The following is a 12,689-nucleotide window of genomic DNA, read 5'->3' as shown; positions in this document are numbered from 1 at the left end:
ATTTTGAAGCATTCACACTTCACTTTTGTGGGGTGACCCCCAGTATAGCTTGTCTGCTGGTTCCTGGTGGCTAGACTTAGCCATGGGTTTTGGTGGGTGGGTTTACTCAGAGGCTGTGAGGCCGGAGCGGGGAGAAGGAAGAGAAGCGCAGGTTGCAGGTGGAGGTGACACGGCGTGGCAGTGCATGGGCTGCAACGAGCTATATCTGTCCCTGGGAGGGTGGCACAGAGTGACCAACGTGTGTTTGGGTTGTTGTGGGCAGTGGAGGGTCCATCTAAGTGGATGTGGTAGACCAGTCCCAGCAAGGTGAGGGGGATGGCCTGGCCCTGCTGGTGGTGGTCGATGGACTTGGTGAAGTTTGGTGATGGATGTGGAGCTCAGGGTGGAGGGGGCGCTGTCCAAGTGATCTCTGACCCAGGCAGCCAGACGACTTTGGTGTCGTCCACTCGGGTCGCGGGCACTCGAGGCCGGGGTCAGCTGGGGACCTCCTGGGCCGGGCTCTACTCGAGGTGAGCCTGAGGGCATGGGGACATTGTTCAGTGTGAGAGCCCAGCAGTGATAGCCCAGAGGAGGGGCCTGGGCTGGCGGCCAGTGTTGTGAGGTGGATCTGAGCCTGGGGCGTAGGGAGTGAGGCTGGGCAGAGTCCAGAGAGCAGAGTCCAGGCAGAGGGGGGTCCCAGGACTCAGCGCTGGGGAGCTTCAGCAGGCGAGCAGGGCGGGCTGGGCCCTCGAGGCCCAGACAATGCCTGCCTTTGGAGAGCCCTCGCCTCGTCCTGCTGCTGGGCAGCGCTCGCTGGACACCCACCCTGGGGGAGTAGCTCAGTGGCTGGGGGACGGTCTTAGGTGTCAGTATGTTAAAAGAATCTCCCATAGGAAAGATTGTTAAATCCTCTGTAATTTCCAAATTTTAAGTTTTTGCTCACTTGACCCATCTTTGTGATACATAATTTTGGCAAGGAAGCAGTAATTGGCTGATTCATTTATTAAAGTTATTACTTTAGTCTCGTCACTTTTTGACGGATTTTCCATATTTGTGTGTGCGTGCACACCACACACCTTTTAAAATTACAGTACTGGTCCCTGAGCCCCGAGAACTTGGTCTGAGGAGGGCTCTGTTCTTCCCTCTGTTACAGACTCCGCAGACATCGAGGACTCAGCCTCCTCATCTCAGAAGTCAAGCTTGTTAACACAAAAAGTGTTTAATCCTTTGCCTGCTCCTGAAAAGTACAGGAAGCGAAGAATGCCTGGCGGGAAATTCCAGGCACTTGCAGACCAGGCTTGTCTGAGCTGCCTGGAGAGGGCCAGTGGGCCCTCGAGCCCCCAGGAGAGTCTGGGCAGGCCGAACATCTCAGAGGGCAGGAGCGAGAGGGCCTTTTCTCATGTGGAAGAGCAGAGGCCCCGCGGCATGAGCAGCAACAGAGAGGTGAGTGGGAGAGCTGAGTGGCTGGTGGCAACAGCGAGGGCCTGCTGTCTTTTGTGACGCCACGTCTGCTGTTTCAGCATTACTGTGATCCCGTGGTGAGTGTGGCTGTTGAACGCATTTTCCTTAGCGCCTGTCATCCCTGCTTCGTTAGGAGTGTGCTTCCGTGCCCCTTCCTGCAATGCCGCGCCTCGAGGCAGAGGTCACGTTGCAGAGGGGAGAGGTGGTTTCGCCCTGTGCTTACAAGGGCACTTGTCTCCAGAGTTGGAATCCGTCGTCTCGGCCAGCCGGAGCCATCAATGGCCTTGTCGTGAGGGGTCCCTGGACGTGCATTTCATAGTTTTCCAAAGACTCATCCTGGTTAGGGAGTGAGGGTTCTCCCACCCTCAGAGTGACCCAAAGCCACGTGGATGATGCCTCTGTTGCTTTCTCACTGGCCCGGTTGGAGACTTGGAGACATACTCCAAGTTGTGGTAGTAAGTGAAGACCTCCACTGCTGCAGCCAGGCAGGGCTGGCCACGGCACTGCGTGTGGCAGAGACCCCCAGGCAGGCCGAGGAGGGGAGAGCGTCACAGTGGCCGGAGCGGGGAGCAGGTGCCCTGATGGGGCTGTGGGCCTGGGGAGGCAGGGCCGGCTCACTAGAAGGGGGCGGCCGGTGTGGTGGGTTAGGGAAGTGTTTTGGCCCTGAGTTGGAAATGGAAAAAAATGAGGGAAGTGGTCAGTTATTGGCCAAGTCCTGGCTGTTTGGGGCCGAGATAGGTGTGGCATTTACTCCCTCCCCCTCTCCAAATCCTTAACTCCCGGTAAGTGTTCCCTAGACACTCAGAAAGTGGGCAGAAGAGCAGGAGCCATCTCTCTTTCTTCCGTAAATTTTTTAAATTGGTAAAAGAGTTTCTATAGGGAGGAAAAGAGAGCACTGATGCGAGTGCCAATGACGGCTGGCTGTGTGTTGAGGCCCCTGGGGCACTGGTGTGGTCAGGCACTGGGTGGTGTAGCCCTGACGGTTCTGCTGGCAGCCTCTCCTGCCTGCACTATCCTGGCCTGACCTCCGTCTGGTCCAGTGTGTGACTTCATTACATTCGGGGCCTTCTGGGTGCCGGGGACCGTTCAGGCTGAGACTTCCTCTGAGGGTCCCCACCCTCCAGGAGAGACTGCAGGCTGGTTCCGGAGGGCCCAGAGGAAGCTGTCCCTTGGGAACTGGAGTCCCACAGCCTTAGCCCTCAGACTGTGGCGTGGATTTCATGTAGCACCATGTGGTCTAGTTTCCTCCATACTTCCTTTAGCCATTCCTCCTGGTGTGGGGTGTCATCCCCACCCCACAGATGTGGACACTCAGCTCTCGTAACCTGCGCGGGGCCACACGTCCAGGGGGCCAGGAGGTGAATCCTGTGGGCCCATACCCCTGCAGATTTGGCCTCTTGGGAATACCATGACGCTATCCGACTGTCCAGATGCATATACAACATGAAACACCATTTCATTTATTGGGTCATTTATTTCACTTACAAATTAATAATTTTCATAACTTGAGAAGAATTCACATTCCAACAAGAAGTATCAATAGAATCAACTACTACCAGCCTTGAGTGAGTGTGTGAATGTTCCCCACCATAGCATATATTTGATGAACCTACTTGCGTAAATTTAAAATAAAAAAGGAGGAATCGAGCCTCCTCTAACTGGTTTCAAGCCAAAACCAAAATCATGATGTCTTTCTCAGTAAATGGGGTATTAGTGGAAGTTACATAACTTTGTCTAAGTTAAATTACGGGTTAAATCCCTTTATATCTCTGTGGCATATCCATTTCAACTGGGCTTTCAAGATGCGACATCCCTGCTAGAGAAGAACTTCTTCACTTTTATGACTGCACGCTAATAATTGTTTTCCTAATTAGCTCTTTAGTATTATACATTATTTCATTAATGTTAACAACTAAATCAACCCACACAAGTACTATAGATGCACAAGAAGTAGAAACAATTTGAACCATTTTACCAGCTAGTAGTTCAATTCTAATTACTCTACCATCATTATGAATTTTCTATATAATAGACGAAATTAATAATCTTTCCCTAACTGTTAGAACTGTAAGCCACGGATGACACTGAAGCTGTGAAGATACAGATGATGAAGATTTAAATTTTGACTCCTCTGTAGTTTCTACATCAGATTTAAAACCAGGAGAACTGTGACTTGTAGAAGTTGATAACTGAGTGGTTTTACCTATAGAAAGAACAATCTGAATATTTATTTCATCTGAAGATGTCCTGCATTTGTGAGCTGTTTCTTGTCTAGGCCTGAACACAGATGCTACCCCTAACCAAGGGGTACGCCTAACCAAGCAACCCTCTCACCTGCACGACCAGGCGTGCACTGTGGGCAGTGCTCAGAAATCTGCAGATCAAATCACTGCTTTATACCTGTTATTCTTCAGTTAGTCCCACTAAAATATTTTGAAAAGTGATCTGTTTTCCATACTATAAAATCATTAAGAAGCTGTATAGTATTAACCTTTCAAGTTGAAGACTGGGAGTTTAAATCTCTCCTTAATGATATACCACAGCTGGACACATCAGCATGATTTGCTACTATTATATCAGTAATTATAACATCACTTATTGGATTTCAACTAAAAATTTCAAGGCACTTTTATCCCTCAAACCCAGAACTAGAAACAATCAAATCATTAAAGCATATTATCCCTTGAGAATCAAAATGAACAAAAGTTTATTTACCTCTTTGGCTACCCCAACAATAGGATTACCTCTTATTATTCTGATCATTGTATTTCCAACCGTTATATTCCTTACTTCCAGCTGACTAACAACCATCTAATTTCTGTTCAACAATGATTAATTCAACTTATATCAAAACAAGTGATATCTATTCACAACCATGTAGGACAAACTTGAGTCCTAATACTTACATCACTCATCCTATTTATTAGCTCAGCAAACCTACTGGGCCTTTTACCATGCTCATTCACAGCCATTACACAACTATCAAACAATTTAGAAATTGCTCTTCCCTGGGAGCAGGAACAGTGATAACAGTGTTCTGACATGAAACAAAAAAGCATCCTTATTTACTTCAAGGAACGCCTGTTTTTCTCATTCCTCTACTAGTGATTATTGAAACTGCTAGTTTATACAACAAACAGCTAACATTACTACTGGATACCTCCTAATTCGGCCAATTGGAGGAGCCACCGTAGCCCTGATAAATATCAGCCCCACTACAGCTTTCATTGCCTGTATTATTCTTATCTCACTTGCTGTTCTTGAATTGGCAGTGGCCCTAGTTCAAGCCCATGCATTTACTCTTTTGGTGAGCCTCTGTTTACATGATGATACCTGTGTGACACACCAAACCCATGTAGATCACATAGTCAGTCCCAGCCCTTGACCACTTACAGGAGCTCTTTCAGCTCTCATAACGTCTGGACTAGTAATATGATTCCACTTTAACTCAACATTCCTATTATTCCTAGGCTCATTAATGAATGTATTAACCATATATCAATTTTGACAGCACGTCATTGGAGAAAGTACATTTCAAGGCCATCACACACCAGTCATGCAGAAAGGACTCCCATATGGTATAATTCTTTTTATTATTTTAGAAGTCTTTCTTCTTTGGCTCTTTCTGAGCCTTTTACCATTCAAGCTTAGTCCCAACACCCGAATTAGGTGGCTGCTGACCACCCTGAGGCATTCACCCCCAAAATCTCTTAGAAGTACCTCTTCTCAAGACCTCGGTACTGTTAGCATCTGGAGTTTCCATCACCTGAGCACATGATAGCTTAATAGAAGGAAATCGCAAGCATGTACTTCAAGCCGTATTTATTACAATCTCACTAGGGGTTTACTTTACTCTCTTAGAAGCCGCAGAGTACCACAAAACGTCATTACATTTCAGATGGCTTTTATGGGTCAGGATTCTTCAGAACTACAGGCTTCCACCAACTACACTTAACTGTAGACTCTACTTCCCTTATCGTCTGCTTTCTACATCAACTAAAATTTCATTTTACATCTAACAGTCCTTTTGGATTTGAAGCAGCTACCTGATACTGACATTTTGTAGATGTGGTATGATTGTTCCTATGTGTCTCTATTTATTGATGAGGATCCTACTCTTTTAGTATTAAATAGTACAATTGACTTTCGATGAGTTTCAGTACAACCCAAAGAAGAAGAATAAAACCTTATATGACATTATCAGTACACTGTAAGCCTCATTACTTGTATTTATCGCATTCTGATTACCCCAACTAAATGTCTGCAGAGAGAAATCTCTCCCTTCTGAGTGCAGATTTGACCCTATAGGATCAGCACACCTGCCCTTCTCTATAACATTTTTTCTAGTAGCCATCACATTTCTGTTATTTGATCTGGAAATTGCTCTCCTCCAACCCCTACCATGAGCATCCCAAACAAATAATCAAGAACCATGCTTACCATAGCACTAGTTCCAATTTCATTACTCACCATTAGCTTATCTTATGGATGAGCTCAAAAAGGCTAGAATGAACTGAGTGTGATGATTAGTTTAAATTAAAACAAATTATTTTGACTCATTAAATTGTGATTTATTTCATAATTATCAAATGTCCCATTTAATATTTAGTCCATATTAACATCTAGTCCATATTAACATCATCTTACCATTTACAATATCTTTTATAGGATCACTAATATATTGATCCCATTTAATATCATCATTACTATGCTTAGAAGGTGTAATATTATCATTATTTATTATAGCAAGTGTAATAATCTTAAATGCCCATTTTACATTAGCCAGCATGATACCTATTATTTAATTAGTATTTGTAGCCTGCGAAGCTGTGCAGTACACAGGGACGATCATTACTAATTATAGTATCCAGTACTTAGGGTATTAATTATGTACAAAACCTTAACCTTCTCCAGTACTAAAAATTATTATTCCAACTATTATATTAATAGCATTAACATGACTATCAAAAAATAACAATCTGAATTAATACCACAACTTATAGTCTATTATGCTTATTAGCCTATCTCTGTTAAATCAACTGAATAACAGCCTTAATTTTTCACTGATACTCTTCTCCACTTCCCTATTGGCGCTAACTCTTGCCCTGCTAGCACTGACACATGGCTTCTTCAATACCATCTATCCAAAGAAGCTTTTTTTTTTTCAATTTTTTTTGGAGGAAGATCAGCCCTGAGCTAACATCTGCTGCCAATCCTCCTCTTTTTGCTGAGGATGACTTGCCGTGAGCTAACATCTATGCCCGTCTTCCTCTACTTTATATGAGGGACGCCTGCCACAGCATGGCTTGCCAAGCGGTGCTGTGTCCGCACCCTGGATCTGAACCGGCGAACCCCGGGCCGCTGAAGCAGAATGTGCGCGCTTAACTGCTGTGCCACCAGGCCGGCCCCTCCAAAGAACATTTAATCTGAAAAAAATTATGTAGTGCAGTACTGATCATCTATAAACGTTTGTAATTAGAACGTCCACTGCTGCAGAACTAATTCTCTTCCACATTGTTTGAAGCAGCATTAGTCCCAACACTAATTATTACTCGCAGAGGAGATGAAACAGAACGACTAGACGTAGGACTGTTTCCTGTCTGTTTGTTAGTAGGATCACTTCCACTTCTTGTTGCACTGATCTTCATCCCAGACCTGACAGCTTCATTACATTTCCCAATAATCCGATACTGAATCCAAACAACGCCCAGGTCCTGGTCCAGCATTTCCCTGTGATTGGCATGCAGAATAGCATTCGCAGTGAAAAACACCTCCCTCCAGCCTTCGTCCCTCATTACCAGGAGCACCCACAGAAGCCCCATTGCCGGCTCCACAGTACTTGCAGCTGTTCTATTAAAACTAGGTGGTTAAGGAATACCACGAATTCTGACAGTATTAAATCCCTTAACAAACTGGCATATCCATTCCTCATATCATCCTTATGAGGAATAATTACAACCAGCTCTATTTGTTTATGTCAAACAGACTTAAAATCTCTCATGGCATACCCCTCTGTCAGCCACACAGCCCTAGTAACTGTAGTGACTCTTATTCAGACACCACGAAGGTAAAGAGGAGCCACAGCCCCGATAGTTACAGCCTCACCTCTTATCATTCTGTCGAGCAGATTCAAAGCAGGAACACATTCATGGCTGAACAGTGCTTGCACCTGGTGGTACCTTGTGGAGTACCTTGTGTGTACCTTGTGGAGTACGTGCGCTCCTCCCGCTGATAGCAGCCTGATGACTCTTAGTCTCAGCCGTCTGGCCTTACCCCACAACAGTTAACCTAATCGGAGAACTGTCCGAAGTAGTGTCATCATTGTCACGGTCTGCCATTACCATTATGCTAATAGGAATTAACCTCATTGTTACTAATGCCCTGTGTTCCCTCTGTATATTAATCATAACACAACGAGGCACATATACATATTATTAATGTTAAACCACATTTACATGAGGAAGTGCACTCATAACCCTATACCTGTTACCACTTGTGAAGTGTGAAGGGCCCCCTCGTGCAGGTCTCCGTGGGATGAGGGTGTCAGCATTGTGCGTGGTGGGTACACAAGTGTGCCAGGCTTAGAAGCTGTGTTCACGTAGTAACCCACTGGTTTCAGGAATGAAAACTGGTGTCGTGATTTTGTCTCTATCGCAGCTATCTCCTGAATCACGCTCTGCTGTGCCACCTGGGAAGAAGACTGCCCTGGAGGCGGCGCTCCTGGAGGCGCTCCTGGACCTGGTGGACAGGTACTGGAGTGGCTGCAAGTCCCTGCGTGGCAACGAGGCGTTCCTGGGTGAGTCAGGAAGGGACAGTTGCTTGTCGATGCAGACCCACGTGTGGGCCCACCCTCCAGGCAGCGTTCTGCTTGCGGTGCTTTCCTTCTCCTGGGTTCTGGGCTCTGTTCCCTTTGGACCCTCCTCATCAGCTGTCACTGTCCCTGCTTGCTGCAGGCTGGGCCCCTGAGGTGTGACACGCAAGCGCGACTCAGGCAAGCACCACGCAGGCCTGTGGCTGCTGGTTTCCCACCTGCTGCACTGGGGGTTCATGGAGTGCACCTTGTTGCCTGGTTTTGTTGGAAATGCTTTCTTGGGTGTTTGCTTCACTTTGCTGTTTTTATGTGGGGATTGGAGAGATTAAAAGCTGCTGCTGTCTGCTCCGAACAAACCCTCTGAAGGTTTGCTTGGGTGCAGGCCCTGGATTGGCTGAGCTTTGGTACAAATGACTTGAGGCCCAGGAGGATGGCCCCTCCCCAGAGAGGACTTGGGTTTGCTTCTGCCTGGTGCTTGGGTGCAGGAGCACACTGGGGACCCCTGCATCCAGAGTTGGTGTGAGGTGAGGAGATGCTGCATGCCCGAGGGCTACCTTCTCTTTCTCCCGCAGCCTGGGGTGCAGCCTTCAGGGTCCCACTGGGAGCGGAACTTGCCAGCTCTTTCCTTCCTGGCAGACCTGGGGTTCTGCCTGGAGCTGCCGTCTGAGCCACTGCCAGAGGCTCCTGAGCACTCTGCTCAGTGTCGTGGCCCCTCAGCTTCTCCTCTGGAATCAAGATGCCCCGAGAAGTTGGAGCCACTGGATCCCGACCCTGTAAACTACACCCTGTTGATAGGGCTAGCAGCGGGACTCGTCTGTGAGACCCAGCTGTTGTCCCCAGTGGTGGAGCTGCCAGACTGCACAGCAGGTCCCCGGCCAGGAGCAAGCAGTGCTATGGAAGAGAGCATGGTGGTCTGCTAGGGCGTGCAGCCAAACCGTCCTAGTCACGGCCTTCTCTTCAGAGGTTCCTTTGCTCTAGAAGGAGACTTTTTCTGCTCTTCTCCGCCTCCCACCCACTACTGGACATAAAGAAACCCAAGTGAGGTCACTTCAGTGGTCAGTGTTCTTGAGGCATGTAGTCTGTGTTACTCAAAATATAGTGAACATAATTTGTTTATGCTTTATCCTTTCAACATAAGTGCTATAATAGTATTTGATTTTTGCTCCTAGCTCAGGCAAGACATATTTTGTCATCTGCTCAAGAATTTACAGCAACTCAGGACAACTCAACAATTGTGAATGAAGAGATTAGCTACCTGACTCTTGAAAATAAATCTCTGCAAAAGCACCTTGCTGAGCAACAGCAGCGGCATAGTGTGAAGATGAGTGAGGTAGAGTCGGAACTCAGCAGCACGCGGAAGGAGATGGTGAGCTGCGCCCCTTGTGTTAGTTCTGTTTGTTCACAGATGGGGTGAAAATGTTTGGACTTTGCAGAACGAGGAGGGCCTTTTGACTCCGCACTTCCCCTCAACTGCTGTTCGGCCACAGCATTGGGGCTCCCCTCTTGCCCTCCACAACCATAGCCACCCTCCCCCACCAGGCTTTCCCCACCACCGGGGACTCCTGCCCCCCAGGGGCACTGCCTGGCTGTGTCACTCCCAGACCCCATGGCAACAGTGATTTTCAGATGGCAGCGTTGCCGCTTGTCCTAGCTCTGCCTCTCCCAGATGGCTACCTCTTCTTCTGAGCAGGAGAGACGGAGCGAGGGTGGAGCTTTTGTGGCCCCACTGTTCCCTGGCCCAGGCTCCCCAAACCACTGGGGAGAGAGGTTGTGGTTAGCTAGGTGATCCTGGGGTCCTTGCCGGCCAGCCCTGAGATGTCCTTTGGGACTTGAGGGACCTTCTGCCACCAGGTGGCACCCAAGGACAGCCAGAGCCAGCACAGCTTGGAGCTGGCTGGCAGCAGAGCCTAAGACTCCTGGCTGAACACGGCTGCCGCTGTCCTTTGTAACCTCACCATAAGACCATCACACGTAAATGCCTACGTTAAAAAAAGAAGAAAGGGGCTTGCCCCGTGGCTGAGTGGTTAAGTTCACACTCTCTGCTTTGGCGGCCCAGGGTTTTACCAGCTCGGATCCTGGGCGCCAAGATGGCACCACTTGTCAGGCCATGCTGAGGCAGCATCCCACAGGGCAGAGGCAGAAGGACCTACAAATGGAATATACAGCTATGTCCTGGGCAGCTTTGGAGAGGAGAAGAAGAAGAAGAAGGAAAAAAAAGAAGATTGGCAACACATGTTAGCTCAAGTGACAATCTTTAAAAAAAAAAGAAGGAAGGAAGGAAGATCTCAAATAACCTAACTTTCCACCTCAAAGAAGTAGAAGAACAAACTAAATCCAAAGTTAGCCGGAGGAAGGAAGTAATAAAGATCAATCAATCAATAAATCAAATAGAGACTAGAAAAACGATAGAAAAAGTCGACAAAACTGAGCTGAGTTTTTGAAAAAATATACAAAATCATCAAACCCTTAGCTAGACTACCTAAGAAAAAAAGAGAAGACTAAAAATAAGAAACGAAAGAGGAGACATTACAATGGATGCCTCAGAAATAAAAAGAATCATGAGGGACTATTATGAGTGATTATATGCAAATACATTGGGTAGCCAAGAAGAAATGGGTAAATTCCTAGAAACATACAACCTACCAAGACTATATCAAGAAGAGAAATAAAGCCTGAACAGACCAATAACAAATAAGGAGATTGAGCAGTAATCAAAACCTCTCAACAGAAAAACCCAGGACCAGGTGGCTTCACAGCTGAATTATGCCAGACATTCAAAGAAGAATTAATATCACTCCTTCTTAAACTCTTCCAAAAAATAGAAGTACAGGGAATACTTTCAAACTCATTTTATGAAGTTAAAATACTAAAGCCAGACAAAGACACCACAAGAGAAGAAAACCACAGGCCAGTATCCCTGGTGAACATAGATATAAAAATTCTCAATAAAATACTAGCAAACTGGTGTTTCAACAACACATCAGAGAGATTATACACCATGATCAGGTGAGATTTTTGGAATGCAAAATTGGTTTAACATATGCAAATTAATATGCCACATTAACAGATTGAAAGATACCACATGATCATCTCAATAGATTCAGAAACAGCATTTGACAAACCTCAACGTCTATTCGTGATTAAAAAAACTCTCAACAAAATAAATATAAAAGAAAATTTCCTCAGTGCAATAAAGGCCATTTATGAAAAGCCCACAGCTAATGTGATCAGTGGGAACACTGTAAACTTTTCCTCTGAGATCCGGTACAAGATGAGGATGTCCACTCTCACAACTTCTGTTCAGCACAGGACTGGCAGTCCTAGCCAGAGGGAGCAGACAGGGAAGGAAAGAAAAGGCATCCAGATCGGAAAGGAAGAAGAAGTATATTAGCTCTGTTTGCAGGTGACATGACCACGTATGTAGAAAACCCCAAAGACACCAGGAAAAAACTCTTAGAACTAATAAATTCAGTGAAGTTGCAGGATACAAAGTCAGCGTAACAAAAATCAGTTGTGTTTCTTTACACCAGTGATTAATCCAGAAAGCAAACCAGGGAAACAACCCCATTTATGATAAAATCAAAAAGAGTAAAATATTTAGGAATAAATCTAACCAAGGAGGTTAAAGATCTTAACACTGGAAACTATAAAACGTTGATGAAAGGAATTGAAGAAGACACAAATGAATGGAAGGACATCCTGTGTTCATGGATTGGGAGATTAATTGTGTTAAAATGTCTGTACTGCCCAAAGCCATCTACAGTGTCAGTGCAATCCTTAAATATTCCAATGGCATTCTTCACAGAAATAGAAGAAAAGAATTCTAAAATTTGTATAATTATTTTTCTTATAATTTGTATTCTTTTTTTAGTTCCACAATAGATCCTGAACAGCCAAAGCAATCTAGAGAAAGAAGAACAGAGTTGTAGGCATCACACATCCTGATTTCAAAGTGTATTACAAAGCTGTAGTTATAGAAGCAGTATGTTACTGGCATAAAAACAGACTATATATCAATGGGACAGAAGAGAGAGCCCAGAAATAGACCCACACATGTGTGGTCAGCTAATTTCCAACAGGGACATCAAGAATCTACAATGGGGAAGGGACCTGGTCTCTTCAGGAAATGGTGTTGGGAAAACTGGACCCCTGTCTTACACTATATGCAAAAATCAACTCACCATGGATACAAGATTTAAATGTAAGACTGGAACCTTAAAGAAAACATAGAGAAAAGTCTCCTTGACTTGGCCTTGGCAATGATTTTTTGTATTTGATACCAAAAGCAAAGGCAACAGAAGTAAAAATAGACAAGTGGGATGACACAAACTAGAACGCTTCTGCACAGCAAAGGAAACCATCAACAAAATGAAAAGGCAGCCTAGGGAGTGGGAGAAAATATTTGTAAATCATACATCAGATAAGGGGTTAATATCTA

General features: G+C 45.7%; 1 protein-coding gene across 14 annotated transcripts in view; it reads left to right on the top strand.

The window, feature by feature from the left end:
- CEP72 (centrosomal protein 72) overlaps positions 1-12,689 on the top strand; it is a 42,744-nt gene that overhangs the window by 23,744 nt on the left and 6,311 nt on the right. For all 14 annotated transcript variants that reach the window (XR_011530501.1, XR_011530502.1, XR_011530500.1 and 11 more), the window contains 3 exons: positions 1,133-1,422; positions 8,098-8,236; positions 9,421-9,617. Coding sequence is in view for 11 of the 14 variants with exons in the window: in XM_070587281.1 (XP_070443382.1) it covers positions 1,133-1,422; positions 8,098-8,236; positions 9,421-9,617 (626 nt within the window). In the remaining 3 variants the exon portion in view is untranslated. The remainder of the gene's footprint in view (positions 1-1,132; positions 1,423-8,097; positions 8,237-9,420; positions 9,618-12,689) is intronic.

Source organism: Equus przewalskii, chromosome 20, assembly GCF_037783145.1.
Source record: "Equus przewalskii isolate Varuska chromosome 20, EquPr2, whole genome shotgun sequence".
Taxonomy (NCBI): domain Eukaryota; kingdom Metazoa; phylum Chordata; class Mammalia; order Perissodactyla; family Equidae; genus Equus; species Equus przewalskii.
The sequence above is the reverse complement of the archived record's forward strand: the minus strand, read 5'-3'. Positions and strand labels throughout refer to the sequence as shown.